The sequence below is a fragment of the Myripristis murdjan genome, chromosome 12 (genome assembly GCF_902150065.1).
Source record: "Myripristis murdjan chromosome 12, fMyrMur1.1, whole genome shotgun sequence".
In the NCBI taxonomy this organism is placed as follows: domain Eukaryota; kingdom Metazoa; phylum Chordata; class Actinopteri; order Holocentriformes; family Holocentridae; genus Myripristis; species Myripristis murdjan.
The window spans coordinates 13,056,398-13,077,812 of record NC_043991.1 but is presented as its reverse complement, the minus strand read 5'-3'; the positions used below and the strand labels follow the sequence as shown (position 1 = coordinate 13,077,812).

The window sequence follows — 21,415 nt, the reverse complement described above, 5'->3', positions numbered from 1 at the left end:
AGACTATAATGAGTTCAAAATGCTGCTGCGGCTTTAAAAGCCAGCGAGTCTCGGTTAAATCAAAATAAAATATCATTCACATAACAGAATATCATACATAAAATACAGTGCACACAACAGAAAAGCCCACATAAGTGCAATGCTGCGCAATCATGCATAAATAAATAAACATGTAAAGTGCAAAGGAAGGGCAATAACACAGACTTGAGGAGCTCAGGGCTGCTGCGTGCAACCGCGCCGCCACATTTACCAGATTTTCATTTAAGGTACAAATCCAGTAGGCCACTCAGGTCCTCTGGTTGTGGCCTTCGTTGTTCCTGGGATGAGGAGCAAGACCTTCGAGGAGGCTGCCTTCGTTGGTTATGGCCCTCATCTCTGGAATAGCTTGCCAGAGGAGCATTTTAAAAAGAATCTTAAAACTCACCTTTTTAGCCTGGCTTTTATGTTATCACCCAGTATATATGTTATTTCATGTATTTTTCATTTTATTTCTCTTGCTGTTTTATCTTTTTCTTACCTTTCTTTCATTTATGCACATGTATGTATATTTGTGCAATGACTCTGTTTTTATGTAAAGCACTTTGGACTGCCCGGAAAAGTGCTCTATAAATAAAGTTTTGATTGACTGATTGATTGATTCAATGATGAGTGACACACACACACACACACATACAGCCTGCAACCAACAAACAAGTCATGGTTGAGATTTCAGATTTCAGCTATTTCCATCTTCCACCCTCTCTCTCTCTCTCTCTCTCCCTCGCTCTCTCTCTCGGCAAGGGTTAAGAGCTCAGCAGGCCCACTTTCTAAATACAATCCTCCACATGATGTGCGTAGCAGGCATACCATGTAAACACGACACTCAACATGATATGCACTATTAGCATTACAGTGAGGTCACAGGCGGGGAGATGCTCCGCACGCAGCAGGAGTCTGATGAAATCATTCTGATTTTATCTCCGTCTTCCTCTGTTTTTCTCTCTGTGCTGCTCCTCTTTTTCCTTCTCTGATCCCTACTTGTTTCCTCCCTCCCACTATTGTTTATCGTCTTATTTCTTAATTTCTGTCACTCTCTCTCTTTCTCTCTGGTACGATCGTCCTTTCTGTTTCCATTTTTCTCCATCTGTTTTTCCTCTTTCTAATTTTGTCTTTTTTCTTTCTGTTTCTATTTCTCCATTTTGTTTTTTTTTTGTGTCTTTCTCTGATTGTTTGCCTCTGTGTGTGTGCGTGTATGTGTGTGTTTATGTGTGTCTGTCTGTCTGTGCGTGTAGATGCGTGTAGGATCTCATTTTGTATTGGGTTTAATGGGTTAGAACAAAAAATTATTTTGAATCTCCAAACAGAGCAGCATCACAGTGTGATGATGAAAAATCCAATTCGACACTGTAACTCCTCAGCAGCTTCAGACGCACTTGCACGGCTGCAGCTGCAGTGCAATGCTGTGCAGATGAGCTCAGACTTAGATAAGATAATCAAAACATGCCCTAACCAAACATGACACATAGCCAATTAGCTTAGGTATCCACTACTGTGTGCAGTATCTTAGTGGTGAATTAGTGGTGAGTGTATTTCACTGACAAACACATTCACGTTTTAAATTAGAATGTGTCCAATTTAAGAAGCGGGGTGAGAGTAGCTTGTTACCTGACATAAATTATGAAATTAATATTAAGTAGGCAAAGAGGACCTAGAGGGATTTAAAAAAAAAAAAAAACTGACTAGCAACTATCTCTATTTGATGTTTTTTTTTCTCTCTGCTTGTGAGAAGACACGGCTGCATGTGGTGTGTGTGTGTGTGTGTGTGTGTGTGTGTGTGTATATACCTGGTCCACAGACAGTAGATTTGATGCCAGTCTGCTCCAGAACAGGAACTCTGTTGATTGCTCCCTCAATATGCTGCATGAATACATCCCAATCAAGGTCAAACAGGCTGAAGGCAAACTTGTCAGACACCTGGGAAACACAACACACACACACACACACACACACAAAAGCATGACATACATATTTTCTCTAACCTTTAAAGCTGCAGGAGTTTTTTCACACATTGCTGGCTATTAAGGTGATATTGACTGTTGGATTATAACCCATTAAACTGTGGATTTCTCTTCAAAAGATTTTTTTCCCATATTGTATAACAATGGCACATACATATGCTGCATCTGCCGGTTGCCATGCTTTATTGAAACTCCACCACACTTGACTGAAATATTCAAAGCCAAGATGCCATTGTTTCATGGCTGCATCATTGCATCAGATAGAAAATATCTAGATGTCTTGTGCACCATTTTATACACATTTTCCTGTAATTCAGCAGGAAATATCTGATATCACTGGAAACCTTAGGATCGCAGCTAGAATTTAAAATAAAGGTCTGTGGGTCTTAACAATGTTGGCCTGCACAGCATGCATTCGTAATGACAAACTCGCCGATGGGAACCACAGGGTTAAAGAGCTCTAACATGCCGCCCCACCGCGTCAAATTCAATGTCAACAAGACTCAGCACCTCTTTTCGCTGACAAGCCCTGCCCGGTTAAAGACCCCCACAATGCTAATGACAGGACCACAGTGACTTCAGCCCAGGTCACCAGTTGTGATTCTAGATGGCCAACTGTCTGTGAGGCTCACATTGAGAGCCGCCCATCGCGCAGCATCCACTGAATCAGACCAGCACTCAGCAGGGACTCAACATCTGTCAAATCAGACCCTTCCTGCTCAGCTCCTTACCCAAGCTTTAATTTGCTCCCATCTGGACCGCTAAAACTCCCTCCTTGCCAGCCTCCCAAAATGCTCTCATCAACAGCTACACCTCATGCAGTGCAGTGCAGACTGCCTTGCCTTAAAAATCCTCCCCTCGTACACTCCTCCACTGCCTGACTGCCTGCCTGCGGTTGCTTGTAAGCTCCAACACTGCACACCAGTTCGTGCTCTGCCTTGTGTCACTACTAAACACTTATTTCTCCCTTCGCTGTGCCAGTCGCTCCCCCAGCCCGAATCGGCTCTTCTCCTTCCTGGTTCCCTGAGGGTGAAATGACCTTCCCGCTCCAGCAAGGACAGCAGAGTCACTCCCAGGTTTCAAATGTCGACTGAAACCTATCTCATTAGTAAGTACCTTGACTCGCACTCTCCCCACTTCATTACATCTTGCTGCACTAAACACTCCAATTTCAAACATAACACTCAGATCGATAGATAGGTTTTATACATACAGGTGCACAAGACATTCACCATAAAAAATAAAATTCTGAAATTCGAAAACACACCACCACTGTTTAAGATAAAACAATTATGACATTGCATCTTGTTCCATAAAAAAGCCCTAACCTGACGTCTATGAGCCTGTCTGATATTTAAAGACTGGATGTGTAGTGAAAGGCTGCTCTACAACACAGCACCCAGGTTTAAAAAAAAAAAAAAAAAAAAAAAAAAGGAACTTCTGGCTACATTTTTCACTCGAGGCATTTTACACACACTGGCCCTGTTATCATAGTAACGCTGAGTATGGACCGCTGTTATCTGAGAACACAAGTATCGAGGAGCCACTGATAACATTGTACATATGATGCAGCTTGTGTTGCTCGACTCTGGGCTGTGCTGTCAGCAGTCCTACACTTCCGAATTCATCACTACCAACATGACTTCGAGGGCATGAATTCAATAAATCCAGTTTATTACTTTGCATCACAGAGATATTATCAGGATACCCTATACTTCCCACTTTTAGTTGCATGTAATAATGAACCACTACATGTGTGAGAAAGAGTATCAGCTTTATGGTCAAAGTGTAAAACGTTACATGCAAGTGATGCCTTTAGGGCTGTCCCTGAAAACAGATTTCTTTGGTCAACCAAATCCCCTGCTTTCCTCCGATCAATATATCTGTTCCCCTTCTGGCGCCTTCTCTGTGTGAATGGAACAGAACGGACACTATGTAACACCTGATTAGGTTTATTTTTAGTCTATCTTCAAAGTAAAGTCTAAGGTCAAACAACTGTAGTACTTGCAGTATTATTATCTCGCAAAGTTACATGCATCCAGGTTACTTGTATGCCTTTTTTCTGTGCAGACATTTGCCACATGGTGCTGGGAAAGCGGTGTGCGCTCAGGGAGATCAGCTCTAAATGTGTTAGAAACAGAGGCGGGAAATTTGCTTAGACTTGACAGGGAGTCGTACCTGTGATTATCACAATTAGTGTCAGTGGAGACATTTTCAGTTTTGATCAAGTCTTTAATATCACAGTGATGTGCAAGCTGAGCGTATCTGCTTTAATATGAAGAAAGAAATGTGTATTACTACAGAGAACAGAAACTCAACTTGAGTATCTAAGGAGCTATGCTCTTTGTGCAAGTCACTGTACTTCTCTCAATCCCTCCGAAGCCATCGATCCTGCTTATCTTTACTCAGTAGGCATTCTCCGTTCTCGCCGTTTCTCTGCTAATTCTCCTTTCTGCATCTCCTCTCTCTCCTCTCTTCTTCCACCTGCTCCAAAACATCAAAGCAATCAAACCACACAAAGAGAACAAAAGGACCAGGTTCTGCACAAAGAAATCCTCTATAATGTGCAAGCTCTGCCACTGAGAAAGAATATCTGTCGACAGGCAGGCGGACAGACAGGAACGCAGACTGTCAGACATGAAGGCAAGCAGATGGATAATACCTGCAAAACCCTTGTGTCTTCAGCAAATATACCTTTTGGAAATTGAGAATAAATGGGCTGTGTTCCTACCAACATCCATGCATTTTTTTTACTATTTGCAGTTTCTTTGATTTGGCTTGGTAACACAGACACATCTAACTTTTTAACAGTCAAATAACAATGGCTGATGGACAGATACATTTTTGATTCTTTTCTTTCATTTCTTTCCTACAAAGTCTACCACAACTATGTCTTCGCATTTTTTCAATGCTTATTCATGGCTCATTCTTGGATATGAACAGGTTGAACAGACAGTATTTTTCATTCTCTAGATTTGTGAATATAAATGGCAATAAAAGAGCTGCAGGACACCAGAAAAGGTGAAGCAAGGACTGTAACCAAACCTGCCCACCTATTCCAAAGTTTTTTCTGAAAAAAAAAAAAAAATTCTCAGGGAGAAAGTGCTAGCTTTTGTCACCCTAGCCTAGTCCAACTTCACATTCATTGGATTACTTCTCAAAATGTAACAGGATGTCTGTTAACCTTATTTAACCTAACATCATTTATTGATTCCCAAGGCATTGTTTGCATAATTTGCTGGTGGAAAGTTTATAATTTCATTTTTTCTGCCTTAAGGCGTTGGCACTAATTGAAATGACCCAAATCCAATTTTTGCCTACATGAAACACAGCTCTTCTTTGTGAGCAGTTGGAGCACAAACATTTGATGTTTTCAAATCAGATTAGGCCCATTTTCATTTATCGTCCAGATATGTATCTGATTACTGGAGCTGCAATCGCTGTGAGAGAAATGCAGTGTGTGTTTATTGTTTGTATGTTTGTTTGTTTGTTTGTTTGTTTGTTTTGGGGGGGGGGACAACTAAAAGGGAAAAGAGATGAAAAACCGAAACAATGGCTGGGCCTAGCAACTTGGCATTGGTTTATATAGAGACACAAACATCTCAAGAAAGTCCAGGTTAGTTTCAGAATTGCTAACAGTTTTTGAAATCGCTAAGTGCAGGTTTAACTGCACAGGCATACATCACTGTCGGTGCTCTATCATTCATTATTAGCAGCTGCAGGCCAAAACAAAAATGGAGGACAGCATTAACAATGACAGGACAATGAAGAGACAGTGAGGTTGTAAATGTAATGGATGTATGAGCAGATGCATTAATCCCTCCTCTGCTTTCTCACCCTCATCCTGTACAGCTGACGTCACCTGACCACAAAAATTCAAGAAATGAATGCTTGAGCCACTAATTTATTCGTTGTCTGAAAGGACTTTGTTTGATGTCCAGAATGTCCACGTGATATAAATGTGCACATGTGGGGTATGGCAGAGATCTGTCCACAATGATGTCACATATAGATCATATGTAAAAATTTATGTGAACTGTCAAGGCAAAAAGATTTGATCTGAGATGAAAATATTTGACCTGATCATTAAGACCTGGACAGCAGCTTCAGTGTAACAGTGATGGCACTTTTAGAGCTTCCATCAACTCACAAGAGCCACTGAGTTGTTCTTTCTTTTCTACTGTTCTTCGGTTCATCCATCTTGGTCGTGATGTAGCAACAGTTTTGTTGTTCTTGCACACACTATGACACTTGAGCCTAAAGCCACCTCCAGACACCGGTAGGATTACCAGAGGTTGTCTGAAGATTGGTGTTATTACCTCAGGCCCCTTGGAAGTTTATCCTGTCCGGAACAAACAAGTTAGTGGTTTCCTCCAGCTACCCCGGTAAAAACTTCAACACGCTTAATGCTCTTTGAACTAGTTTGCTTAGATGCACAGTACAAATAAAATTATTACAGCCAGTGATCGAGGAAAAACTTGAGAACACACACACACACACACAATCTTATGAGGCGCTGTTATGAGTGCTGTGTCACCTCCGAGCTAATACAGCAGCAAGTAATGAAGACAAGTAAAAGAAAAACAGATGGAATAAGAGATGAGGCAGAAACAGAGGGCGAGGAGGAGATGTAAACAAACAGGATAAAAGTTTATTTAGTTATTTCACTGGTTGCAAAGTCAACTACGACAGACAGGCTCACAGTTAAACAAGCAGTAAGTAACTTAATCTCATGGTGTAGGAGCTATTTTTGTTGTTTTGTTAAAGAACTACAAGGCATCGCAGTTTGAGTCTAATTGTTGTCACCGCATGACCATCATCTATAGAAACAGACACAGGTGTGTGTGGCATGAAGATGCCAAGAAGAAATTGCTTTTCAACTGCTTGCAAGCAAGCTATATGATATGATAAAGAACACATTTGTTTTCACTTTAGTTTCTGTAATTTCTTTGTTACAAGCATTGCACACTGCACATGCACTTTCACTCATTCATTCACTCATTCGCCCTGCTGCAACCTAACCCAAACGTAGAACCTTCAATCCAATCAACTAAACAAGTACATGATAGTACATGTAGTACATAATATATATTGAAAGCACGCTGAAATCAGGTCTGTCCCTATAGGCGTTCATGAGGCTTAACGAGGCTACATGACTGAAAACCATGAGACAAAGGGCCCCATCTCACACTCGGTCAAAGGCAGTGCAAAGCAGCACCAAGTGAAAAACGAGTGTCTTTGCGAGTTTCTAACCGACGCAGTTGTCATTTTCCTGCCCACATTGTGTAATCAGCAAATGCATTTGTGCCCATCTGTGTGCCCATGGGCGTGTCGGTCTTAAAATGAAGTGTGGTCAGGCACATTGTTGGCGCATTGCTATCTTGAGGCAGTTAAAAGCGACCGCATGATGGACCAACAAAAAACAGATCTGAAGTCAGCGGTGCAGTTCTCACTGTTCATTTAAGGCCACATTATCAAGATAGTAATATGTGGCAGGTGCAAAACAAGCGTACACTCTGCTTGTTACACACAAGGGGATGTGAAGCAGCGCACAAACATGCTAAACAAGATTACAACGTGAAAGATTATGATTGTTAAAATCAGTGGTTGTAGGTGGTTCTGGTCTCCAGTAGGTGTTTTCATTGAGCTTTTGCTTAACCCATCTCTGACATCACTGTACCACTTTTGGCATTGTGCAGCTGTTCTGGTGATGGCAGAGGATGAGGACAAACTCATCACTACCTCCTCCCATGCCTGCATCACCTCAGGGAGCTTTGAGGAATCCTGCTGTTACTGTAGATGCGATCTGCTCGCACACTTTCAATTTGCACACGATCAGATGTGTTTCCTCTGCTGAGAAGCGTTCTTTCATACTTCGCAGATACGCTAATATAAGAACAATCCGCCAAGGTGCAAGCAAACCTGGCTTGTAAAGGGAATGGTAGATGGCACCTCGACTGCATGTTACACTCAAAACACACCGATGATCAATTAAGAGACTGAGTACAAGCCTTTTAAACAATGCGCCTGGTGCAACAACCCTTTTTTCCTCAATTAAATAGCAAGAGTGAACTCAGACATGTCCCAAATGCACTTGCACCATACTCTTCAGACAGTGCACTTACATCGTTAACATAGAGCCCATAGACAGTAAATACCTGACTTTACCTAATCCCAGAGCAAACAACAGAGAATAAGGGTCAGTAACTCAGATATTATTTGAGATTACCTCATCCCAGAAGATGGGATTCTGTTCATAACCCCCTACAGAGAGGGCATCACCTTGGAGGCGCAGGTACACAGATGCATCATGGTCTCTGACGTTTGGCATGTTCTGGAAAGAGAAAAGATGAAAATGGAAACAATCAGTGATTAAGACACGAATAGCCTGACACATTCTGTTGTGACAGTCACATGTGAGGTAATACAAGGCAACCACAACCAAGACTATCTGAAAATGAGGAAAGTTGGCTGAAGCAAAAGGAACCCAGCAATGCTCAACACCTTGTATTGTGATGATTCAGACCTCTTCTTTAAAAATGAAAAAAAAAAATCACATGATTTCTAGATTTCCCATGCCATTGGGTTCCTATCTTTTTAGAGAGGCTGTTTACATTTCCTGCCTTTACACTGTGGTGCACACATCCAGGACAGGCACAATTATCCAGGGACATATCCTATAATAAGAGCTCTAACCTAAGAGTCAAGTCATGGAATAAGCATCTATGTGCGGTTTAAAAATGTATGGCATATACCTCAACATACCATTTCAAACCATAGCATTTCTTTATGCGTCTTATCACACCTTCTGACATAGCATAAAATCTTCTTCTCAAAGCAGTGGAGAGAAACATTCATGCCGTCATGGCTCGGTAAACATTCCTCAATAAAAGCGTCTGATAAATCACTATGCTATAATATGTTGTGTGATTTGTATTCATTTTATCGTGAGTGCTTTCATTTCAAACCCAAATGGCTCTCTGGGTGCAAATCCAAATACCAGTGAACAAGCTGACATTTTGAAAACGGCTCACTACACATAACAAAAGCCAAACTGCTCCTTTCCTCTGCTCTCTCCTCTGTGCTGACTACAGTCTGGGAGCTGGCTCCATGTAATAGGTGTCTGCATAACAGATCAATACTGAACACTGGTCTTTTTGATGCACTCACTCTCTTTGATACACATTCAAACACACACATACACAAATACAAATGTGTAGATACATCAATTACTACCAGCAAGCAAATCTTTTTTTTTTTTTTTTTTTAACCTAAAACCCTACCAATCCCTAAAAATCCCCCTGCCATGTACCCTCCGACCCACTAACCCTCCCTCGCAGGGCAAAAACACGTCTCCTCACACACAGACACACGGTCAGCGTGAGATGTTTGACCTGACAGGTTGCGCAACCTAGTGGGAACAGATTTCTCTGTGTGTGTGCAAGCGTGTCCTTGTCTGCGTGTGTCTGCGTGGGTGTATGTCTGTGCACATAATATAGCAGTAATGCTGGTTAAGCTGCTCTAAAACTGCATAAGGCAGGGAGGCTTTGACAGTGTGGCTAAAACCATCAGCCTCTAGAGCATTTGCAGTAACACATGTGTACAGACACACAACCAAACAAACAGATGCGCGGTAACACACTTACCATATCACACACACAAGTATGGCACACATGTATAAAACATAAAGACAGGAGATTTCCCCCAACATACACCAATACCAGTGTTACAGGATACAAACACAAACTGCCACTATCTCTCTCTTACACACACACACACACGTATGCATGCACACATATTGCATCCCAACACTCGCACAGCAGGCCCTACACTGAACAGCTGAAGTCTACTCTAGCAGTGTCACACTGCCCCCTGTTGGTCAGATACAGAAAGATACTGGAGCCACTTTTCAAAGGCTAGATTTCTATGCAGAGTGTTGAGCAAAGTTTTACTTCTTGTAAGAAAATGAGATTAGGGATGAAGTCTTTTAGAGACTGTAGGGGAAAGATTCAATTAGCAAAGGACCTCCCACTCCTGGAATATTACCGATTATAAAAAACAAAAAAATATTAACCATCATCCTCTGTAGTGCATACACCAAACAATTGAATACTAGATACCAGCAGAACAATCCACCCTTATAATTAGAGCTGGGTGATATGGCCTATAAATAATATCACAATATTTTTTGGCTCTGTCATGAAATTTTCTCTAAAGCACTTCAGGATTTCTCAATTCAACCCTTTGATGCAAATATTATGATATTCTTTTACCAAATTAATCGATGTTGTGACAATACTGTGGGGGCAACTACCGGTGCGTTCACAAAATATTATCGCAATGACATTCTTGATATATACTCATCAGTAATGCCTGTGTAATAACTAAGTGGGCAAATATCAGAACAGCAATAGCAGTCTGCTAAGTTCAGAAAATATATCATTTTACTGTAATGCAGCCTTTAAAGCCAGGAAAAGACAACACTTACATCACAATATTACAATATCCAAAATCACAGACGCTATCTAGCCTCGTATCACAATATCAATATTACAGTGATATGTTGCCCAGCCGTACTTATAATATCAGTATCAAAACACAATCAAAACTCCAATTAGCTAAGATGTATGCATGAAGGATTACATATGTAGCTATGTCCTGCTGTTTGAATGTGACACATGAAGTATTTTCTCATTAAAATTCTGCTACTGGACCAATATCAGGGGAGGAAATTAACAAAAAACATGAATTAATTTATTGCATTTACTGACGACATTAATGGAAGGTACACCTTTGATGCCAGCATACTTTGGGGGCATATAAAATGTTTTGTCAATGGTTACCCAAACATTTCATTTTACTGTAACACATTTTGCTAAAATTGAACATACTGCATATTAAAAAACATCCAGACTGTTACTCTGTAGAGTAAAGTGCGGGTGCAGGGTTGATCGTACCTGAATGCCTTCGATTCTCTCGGTCACTACGTAGGCATGGTGCATCGCAATGAGAGGCACCTTGACACCTGCCATGTCCCCCAGCTTGGTGGCCCACACACCTGCGTGCAATACACAGACACAAACATCTTAAGCTCTAAAAAAAAAAAGTCAGTTTGGGAAAATGGACCTTTAAAATTGTTCCAAATACACAAGGTGCTTCAAAACTTCTTTGCTCATTCGCTCAATGTCTGAAATGTGTCAAGTGTTCAGTTTTTTAATGACTGTGCAACATTTATAGACACACTGACACTTACAGACACACACAAATGTGCAAACAGTGCAAAGAATGCAGGTTACAATGTTAGTTATACTGGTTAATAACTACCCTTCAATGCTAAAAGAGAAATATGTAATTTATAATGTAACTTTGTCTCTGTACTCCAGATGAAAAAAAATGTTAAGCCTTCCTTCCACTGGAAGGAGATGAACCCCTGCTGTGCTGGGAGAAAAATGCCACCACAGTCTGCTCTCTTTTTCTCTCTTCATTCTGTACCCCTCTCAACATGATACTAAAAAAAAAAAAAAAAAAAACCTACACAATCATCAAGCATGCCAACGTTTGCCTCATACACTTTTTAACTCTTCATTGCTGTTTTCTGATTTAAATCTTTGTATTACTCTGCTGTGTTTATTTTATGAATGAGTGAATGATAAGTGAAATTAAAATGCTTTTAACTTGCTAAAAAAACAAACAAAAAAAAAAACAAAAACAAAAGGCATTTCATGGCGTGTGGTTTGATAAGTCTGCAGATTTTATCTGACCTGCACAGTTAACCACACAAGGCGTCTCAATGGTCCCATGGGCGGTCTCTACTGCTTTAATCCTCTTCACCCCAAGGTCATCTGTGTGCACCTTGATACCGGTCACAGGGCAGTTCTCTATCACCTGTTTTGATGAGGGGCAAGCAGACAAAAAAAAAAAGCACAGCCGTTCACATCAAACAGTCAGAAATCTGTTTCACAAAGCAAGTTCAACATCGTCCAGGTATCATGTGCGATAGCTGACATCACAAAACAATCTTCACAAAACCGTTCATGTCAGTCCAGGATTTTAAAATGCAGCTTTCACATTTAGGAGAATGTGTAATAAATAACCGATTACACACAACATAGACAGACCCAGGGCAGTATGTACTCTCTTTAATATATTACCAACTTTTATAATGAATAAATGAATAACTAGCAATACAAAAACAATTTAACAGGGAATTCAACAGATGACATTGGAAGTCTCTGCTATGTATGAAAATAAATCTCTTTCAAACTCCACCAGGTAGAGTCGGGATGATTAGGGAAGCTGCGGGTAGCAAGGGGAGTTTCATTTATATTTGTCTTCACTTTTTGTTATGTGAAGCCTGATGTATTTGTGTAACAACAACAATAACAACAATAATAATCCAAAAGAATCTGTGTGCTAAATCTTTGGTCGAGAATCCACACTATGGCACTTCACTTGCTTCATCTGCATGTGTCAGTGCATTTTATATTCTGATGAGCTGTTCGGTAAATCAACACAAAAACATGCAACAGTAAAAATTCGAAATCTTAAGGTAGTAAATGTAATCTATACTAAAACACTATACAGTACACACTATACACTGGATAATGCATAGTCTGCGGCACAGCGTTGGCATGGTTTCAAAGTCAAAGAGCTGCTTTAGCAATATATAAGCTCACAAGGAAGGCCATTTCCTCTGTAGAGCATATTTGTATCAGATACCCTAATATTTGCGGCAAAATTATAATTGCTGATTCATAATCACTGATCATATATTATAACTGCAGACTCTGGCGAGAAAGAGCAATTAAAGTTCATGTTGTGTTCTTTTGGAGTTAATAATATAAATTCTAGAAATCAGATACTTTATAATACTAATACTTTATTGAATCCTGGGTAATTGGGTATTGAGAAATTTTTCCCTTTATTGCTGTTTCTATCACTTCCTTCCATCTGATGAAATTTTAACGACAACACTAATGCCTCCAAATCATACTGAGTGTTTTCTGAGGTTTACTGTACGCACAATGATGCAGCTCAGAGCCAGCCAACCCTTGCTTCACTGTGTGGTGCTTTTTCTGTTTTTGTGGCAAGACTGAATAAAGACTTAATAGGCAAATGAAGTGCTTTAGTATGGGATGGTGGCGTGTCGATTTTAAGATTGTTCACCTTCATACTGACCCACAGCTGTTTGTGATTTTTTTTTTTTTTTTTTTTTTTTAAATGAAGCTAGGATTTTTCTCAGCTTTTTGTGTGCACCACCTTTATAGTGAGACAAGTTTCAGATGTGAGACCCAAAGAGTTAAAATCTGCAGACAGACTGTGCCTTCCTGTGCCTAAGTCCTGTGTCCCTGTGAAGATCACATTCATGTAGCTCAAAAAAGGCTATCGATTTGATCGAGTAGTGGTATGTGGTATGTTGCCACTGCTGTGATTTATAGCTCCCGTACAAGTCTGAGGTAGTAAATAACATTCAGCTGTACATACAGTTATGACTTGGCTATCTATACTGGACTCTGTTGTTCAGATAATGCTGCTATTTGTACCCTGCACCATCTTGCACAGATACAGTTAAATGGTTAAATTAGCAGTTACAAACGCAGATGGCCGTATGTGTACTCTAAGCCTATTAAAAATAGCCTAAGATGATATTTGATGGCATCTCATCCAGATTTGGAAAACTAAACATATACTCATGTCATGACTGTATTAAAAGTCAGTTCCAGTCTCACATTTTGACTGCCTGAAAGGCCTGATGATGAGTGCAGATATGTCCCAGTATTGGCAGTCTGACCACATTCATTACACATCACTCTGCCTGGTTTACCTGTGATTTGTGTGACTGCGGGGATTCAAAGTAACTGCTGACCTGTTGACGTCTAGCAGCCGATACACAGACTAACAGAACCAACAATCAAATTCAACATTGTATAGTCCACAGGCTTTGAAAAATTGACTTCTGATTTAGCATTCAGAAATAAACCTGAAACTGATGACCAGCCTCCACATAAAAATAGGTAAAAAGATCAATTTATTGATTCCACTGGGTCGACAAAAGCTGGGGGACTGAGGTTAACAAGGTCAAATAGACATCCTGGAAGATACATGATTCACTAATTAAACAAGCATATTGGACTATCACTAGCCTCTGTTGAGGAACTGTGTTTTCTTTGTTTAATCAAAATAAATATTTTTGCTTTTTTTTCCTCAGCAGCTTATCATAAATAAGTGCTTTATTTCTTATGCACATGCTCGGCTGGGCCTGCTGGTGATGCTAGATGGAGGATCATGGGGTCACCAAAATTGCCCCATTGCATCCTCTGGTGACTAGCGTTTCTCTTTAGTCAACATGAATGTTGCTAAAAATTTCAACTCCAACAACCAACACTACCACTACTACGACTGTTTGGCCTGCTAGTAGCACTACAGTAAAGGTCATGGAGTTTCTTTCTCTAGGCGACATGAAAGTTGTTACCAAAATCGACGGAAATCGACCAAATCAATTCTGAGATATGGGCCTAACTGGACATAACCGTCCGATCATCACGCGGCAAAATTTGAACATATTGATTAAGTTTATCTTTTGAAATCATTGTTTTTTTTTTTTCATTTTCCTTTGAAAGGTTTTAGTACAGTGGGGCACTTCTAACATTAATATTATACTATAGCAATAAAAGATATTACAATAGTTTTATTATTGTCATTGTTATTAATACACTGGGAGTCATGGTATGCTGTGTCAATATAAAATAGCACTACATGTGGGCATTATTACCCGATTAACCTCATAATATGCAGTGTACATCCATGTGAGGAACAGGACATCGCTCTATATTACCCAGAGAGCAGAACCATGAACCAAAACATTTTACCGTGGCTCCCCTGGCGGACGCAGCTCTGGTCAGTGTGGTACAGGTGCCCGCTGGGTCCATGGTTCCATCCTTTGGTACGTAGAGAGTTCCATACAGGTCGTTCACATTCATCAGCGGGTACAGGTCCTTGGTCTCCGCAGGTGACAGAACGTGGGACTCGATACCATAAACCTTACCCAGCTGGAGATGATGGGGGATAACAGCCTTTACTGTTCATGCTCTGACTTGATAAAGATTTTTTTAAGATGATCAGTTGTGCCCACTCAACCCATTCATACATCCACCCCTTCTTGACAAAACCGAACCATCTCTCGGGTGTTCGTTCATACCGACATGAGGCGTTTGTACTCGTCCAGTCTCTGTTTGTTGGAGGCGATGAAGAGGCCTCCGTTCTGGATCCAGCCTGTGTGCAGACCCGTCTCCTCCTCCAGGTCTTTGCTGATCACATTCCTGGTGTGCGCTAAGAGCTCAACCTCAACATCACTAGGACGGAGCTGCCACAGCAGGCCTATAATGCACACACACACAGCATGAGAGAATGAATATGCACATAACAACATTTGCACTTCTTTGAAATTAGAGCACCACATTCAAAAAAAGGAAAATAAGATAACTGACATTAATCAGTCACAGATCTGAAAGTCCACACAGGGAGCTGGAGGGATTTGGAGCGGAGATAGCTCTACTCCAAAGGAACACACAAAGCAACAATTTGCCAATAAATAAGTTATAGACACTATGAGATCTTTGAATATTTATAATGATTACATCACCTCTCAGATGAAGAAAGCATGCACAGCAACGACTTACTCTAGATGGGAATATTTATTGAACTAAATGAGCATAAATACATATATACAATTACAATAAGTATTGAAAGAAATGATGCATGATTGGGAAAAGGAATGAATGGCAATTAAGCTACATTATTGCCAACCGAATGAATGAATGAATCTGGAGATCAGGGAAATCAGAAAAGAATTTAAATTCCATGATGGGAAACTAAAGCCAGTTGAAAGAAGGGGCCTATATAGCACAGCTCTTTGCATCAGCTCTTATGTAAAATGCATGGTAGATGGGTTTTTCCGGTTTTTCCTGTTGTCCTATAATGGAGCTGTCTTTATGAGAAGTTTCAAGCATGCTGAGGCAGACTTGGTGGGCTTCGGGTAACAGTACAGTGATACTTGAGAACTGGGACAAAATGTGGCCAGCAGATAAAATAATGTTTTGTTTTGTTTTGTTTTGTTTTTTTGGTTGAGAAATTACAATAGTAAAATTATAATATTATTCAATAACTGAAACAGGGGCAGCCAAACATTTTTTTTATTCTGTATGTTTAAATGCCTGCACTTGACTCTGTGTGTGTGTGTGTGTGTGTGTGTGTGTGTGTGTGTGTATGCGTGCGTGCGTGCGTGCGTGCGTGCATGCTGTTTTACACACAGAGACCTAACACACAATGTTTTTGGTTTTGCTACAGAGCATACATGCAGCACTATTAAAAAATAAATAAATTTTAAAAATATAACACAATAAGTTAGAGACAAAAGTATAGTATAGAGCAGTGGTTCTCTGCAGTACTCCAATATTCCCCTAGGGGTACACTGGAGCGATACAGCTGAAAACAAGAAGTGAAAAAATATCCTCAATATCAGGCTGTTTTTCAGACACAGATGGAGCTGGATTGGAACTCTTTATATAGGATTTTGTTATCTACCATTTTTTTGTTTCCACTGGTCGGGTAACATGGCTGAAAAAACAAATAATTCAAAGGGGAGTACATTATTGAAAAAAGTTTGAGAACTACTAGTATGGAGTATAGAAAAGGACAAGGTCAAGAACAGTGGAGAAAGGGAAGGGAGTCTCAAATATACTTGTAACCAACAAGTTTAAAACTACAATGTGTACCTTGGCATTGATACTTGATATCCGTCATTGCCTATCTTTCAGTTGTACCCTTTGTGTGTACATGTCCCAATACCCCCAATTTACCTAAGTATGTCCTTTTAGAGATGTTTTATGTGTCTTTCACTGTAGGCACAACCAGCACTGAGCTGGGTTGTAGCTGTTGAATGCAAGGAAGTGATAACAAATGGTAGAAAGCCTTACGGAATGAGAGAAAGACAGAGTGAAACATGCAGCACACCCTGCTAAAAACAACAAGACAAAACAACACCGAAAATGTCATTCCTTCTTGGCATTGCTTATGTTGGGTAACCTGAATTCACTGTCTGCTCCTTTAATAGCTGTACTGGGTTTGTATATGTCAGTTACATTGGTATTAGCCTACTAATCTAGTTCAACCAGTCCTCACTTTCGACGCTATAGCATGCATCATTTCAGACACAAATGCCCCTTTGCATATGTAATTTGTTACCTGCAGTGTGCCAGGTGGTGCCAGCAGTCAGTCGGTCCCTCTCCAGCAGCACTACGTTGGTCATGCCCATTTTAGCCAGGTGGTAGACGGTTTGACAGCCTAAACTGCCGCCTCCGATCACCACTACGTCCGCTGACCTGAAACAGAAAGCAGATAATTACAACTAATCTTCTGAGAAAGAAATGTACTTTCAAAATGCATAATAACTGCCCATTTCTAAATGCAATCACCAAGTCAACAAAAACTACTTTCAGTTCAGATTATTTCCATCACCAAAAAAAAAATTATGAGAATATGAAATTAAACAAATGATTCAAATTTACAATGTGTTGTGAGTAGATGACAGTTTTTTTTAATTTCGCACAGCCACGGTTGCCATTACTTTGAGTTGCTTCTAGTGTTCAAATTATTAATCTGGCGTTCCTCACTTTTTGCCTTCAGTGTACTCCAAAAAGTTTCTGCAATCTGATCAGACCTTGAAAACATTATTAAAGTCATCATTCTTCTGTAAATTAGACTAGTGCAGTGAACCACACATCCATGTACCCACAACAATCCACCTACCCATCTCCTGTCCAATGCTGTCCATGAATCGGAAAACAATGGTCAAAAGCAATGCTAAATTTCCAAGAGCCCAAAATTGGTGTCTTAAAAACAGTTCAGGTAATTAAATAATTAACTGGAGCATTGCTATGACATTTGGTTACAAGTATTAATTTTATAATGATATTAAACAGAAAAAAACAAGCAAATTTTTATCATTTGTGAAGCTGTCATCAGCAAATGTTTGGTATTTTTACTTAATAAATGACTAAAGTGATGACTCAGTTTTCAAAGTTATGATTTAATATTTTTCTGTTGACCAACTAATCGACTAATTGACTAGGTGTTTCACCACCACCTAGAAACCTAACCTGGGCAAAGGTTTAGTGGGTCCGATGGAGGCCCCCTCATCTTGTTTGAGTGTTTTTGCATACGGAACATTTTTTTCCTTGGTGGGCTCCGAGCTGTAGGAGCGAGTGCTCGCCCGGCTCAGGGGGGAAAGAGAGGGACGCACTGCTGACACGACCCGCCGAACTGCACTGCCTAGGAAGGCCATCACCCCTGTAGACAAAATACAAAGAGAAACAGAGTGACAAAGTGAGACAAGTGAGTGAGAGAGAGAGAGACAGAGACTTAGAGAGTGCATATATGGGTGCATGAGTGTGGATGTGTTTGCATATGTATGCATTACAGTTGGACGATACTGATAAAATCATATTTCGTGACGTCTTTGAAGCATTGTAAAAATTGTAAAATGTCACACAGAATGGGCACTTTACTGTGCACTAGAGTGCCCATTCTTCATTTTCTCAATTTTGAAGATAATCACACCAAAATGGTCTCAATTTGTAAAGTTTGTAAAATGAAGAATGGGCACCGAAAGGGCACTTTACTGCACAGTAAAGTGCAGTAAAGCCCTAGGATGCTCTGGTGTTCTGTTGTTGTCATTTGTCCCAGTTTGTCCTTATCTCCCTGGCTCTGTCTCTTTGTCTCTCTCTCTCCCCTCTCCATCCAACCGGTAGAGGTAGATGACCGCCCACCCTGAGGTTGGTTTTTTCTTCTCTAATATGTAGAGTGTGGTCTTTACCTGCTCTACCTGTAAAGTGTCATGAGATAACTCTGTTGTGATTTGATGCTATATAAATAAAGATTGATTGATTAATTGATTGATTGACAGTGCACATTTTACAATTTTTTCAATTTTGAAGATAATCACACCAAAATGGTTTCAATTTGTAAAGTAGTCAATTTTATGCATATTTGATGAAATTCAGAATGGGTACTTTACTGTGGAAGTACCAATTGGAAGTGAAAACCCAAACTTTATCAATGTGTAGCTTTGTAGATTTGGTAAAAAGTTCATGAAAATGTTGATGTTGTGACAAATAAATGCAATGGTCATTATATTTTAGGTTAATAATGAACAAATAATAAACAAAATAAATGAATATAAGACACAGAGGCAAGCTACAATGGTCTAATATTGAGGATTTTCAATATTCGCAAGTGGTGAAATAGCCCCATGTTTGGGATAAAAAAAATCCCATAAAACTTGCATAAAGAAAAAATATTTTATTTTAAGAATCCATCTGAGCGAACTAAAATTTTACAATGTCCCTGTTGGATAAATAAGGAACAACTGGTGAATTTTTCTGAATTTTTTGAGACCCAAGTGCGTGGGCCATTTGTTGAACATGGAATGACCCCCCACTGTTTTGAATGATGATTTGTGGTTAAATTAAAAATTAACTCAAGTTCAGACTAAATCAGAAATTAAAGAACTGTTCAAGTCATGTGAAACTCAGACAGCATGGATACCTACAGGTAATCTTACAATGTGGTGAAGGTCAGTCATAGAGCAATAATCAGAGAAAAAAAAGGCAGGAAAACATGGATCTACATTTCAATTCATGTTTTGTGTGCATAACTGTCAAAAAATGTTAAATATGAATTTTTCATTTTAAGAAAGACCCAAAAGACATTAATTAAAGGAAATACTAATTTTAGGCCAGTTTTGCCATTAAGTAAAGTATATGCTTAAATATGTAATTCAGTTATTGGCAGCAAATTCAGACTCTGTCTACAGGTAAATATTATGTAACCTATCTACCAGTGTTGCAGTCCAGGCTAGTGAAAGTGAGACCAAGCAATGCGAGCCCAAATCAAGACCAGGGGAGATATTTCAGTAATGTGGTTTAACAAACCCAGAATTTAACCTGCTGGGCTGCATGCCACTCGCACTCTGAACTGCAGCTGAACACGGGAAGTGACAAAAAATTTTCTTACGGGGGACAAAATAATCACATTAGATTAGTTATTCAAGCGAAAATGTTGGGACAGGGGACAGGAGTGAAACCACTCCTTGGCTATGGTCACACAGCGGTTTCAAGGTGACCCAATTCTGTTTTCCTTAGATCTTATCTTTTTGCCTTGATTGGTCTCACTCATTTTTGTATGTGACCCGTATCTGACCCCACATTTATAACAAGCATGCTGCTGAACATCAAAAAATTCCATTTGCATTACAATCACACAACAACAATTAATAAAATAGTGGTGCACACACTCATTTCTTGAATTGTTTGTTGGGGTAACAGTGATGTGGTAGCAGTCTGTCAGCTGCTCAGGCTGAGGGCAAGAAGGTAAAAAAGGGCTTGAACTTAAGCATCTTCTGATATCTACACACAAAACTTGTAACCTCTTCTCTCCCTGTCATCATAGCTGTGAGCCCCCATATTTTCTGTTGTCCACCACTGCTGACAGTCAGAGAATAATGATGCACTGACAGTGATGTGAGCGTCATCAGTGGGAGAAAAAAAGAAAACACATGAATTCTGGTCCTGGTGTTCACACAGCTGTCACTTTAACAGGAATCAGATACAAATCTGACTTTGAGCCGAATGTGAAAGAGGCACAAATCAGAATTGAAAATGTCATATTTAATGTGGTATTTTGCTCATCAAAATGGCATAATAAACAACTCTGAGTCACATTTGAAAAAAAAAAAATAAACAGTTCAAGCCCCCTTTCTACTGACTTACACAACACGAGTTGGCTGAAATGCCCGTCTTCATTTTCATGGTCACATGGTACTGGAGCACAAGGTTCAAAGTTCAAACTAGGCAGATCAAGTTCTGCCACCAAACTGAACAGTGACCATAACTTGACTGTACAAGCTTAGCCATGCAATGAGCAACCTAAATAACGATGATGCAAACATGTTACATCAGTTTTGACTGGTGAAGTCACGCAGCTGTTCCGCTAACGTTACTTGAGCTGCTTATTGATGTCAAAGCAGGAAACTTTGTCCGTCAGTGTGCCAGGCTCTTCATCGTCTGGCTTGGCTGTACCTCACATGCTTTAAACAGCAATAATTTTACAGTCAGCTGGAGATACAAAAAGTGTCAAATGCCTCGAAAAAGCGTGATAAGGGCTTGTGCAAAAAACTAAAAAACAGTCGCTGACACAGAGTAGCTTTGTGGTCGCGGCTTGGCTACTGTAACTGCTGTGTTGCCAGTCGCTGATGATTTTTGCAGGGGGGGTTAAGAGAAGCTCAGTGATATAATTTTATTCGTTAGTCCAATGCAAACCGATGCACGCGGTACACAATTGATAACGCATGCATGTGTGTG

The 21,415-nt window shown here is 40.0% G+C and overlaps 1 protein-coding gene across 1 annotated transcript in view; it reads right to left on the bottom strand.

Moving 5' to 3' along the window:
* The window catches only part of sardh (sarcosine dehydrogenase), a 58,605-nt gene that overhangs the window by 36,551 nt on the left and 639 nt on the right, over window positions 1–21,415 (bottom strand). The window contains exons 2-9 of the mRNA XM_030065991.1: window positions 18,155–18,344; window positions 17,241–17,377; window positions 15,196–15,374; window positions 14,867–15,046; window positions 11,759–11,882; window positions 10,955–11,055; window positions 8,227–8,331; window positions 1,824–1,953 (exon numbers count right to left, since the gene is read on the bottom strand). Coding sequence (XP_029921851.1) covers window positions 1,824–1,953; window positions 8,227–8,331; window positions 10,955–11,055; window positions 11,759–11,882; window positions 14,867–15,046; window positions 15,196–15,374; window positions 17,241–17,377; window positions 18,155–18,339 — 1,141 coding nt within the window. The 5' untranslated portion in view covers window positions 18,340–18,344. The remainder of the gene's footprint in view (window positions 1–1,823; window positions 1,954–8,226; window positions 8,332–10,954; window positions 11,056–11,758; window positions 11,883–14,866; window positions 15,047–15,195; window positions 15,375–17,240; window positions 17,378–18,154; window positions 18,345–21,415) is intronic.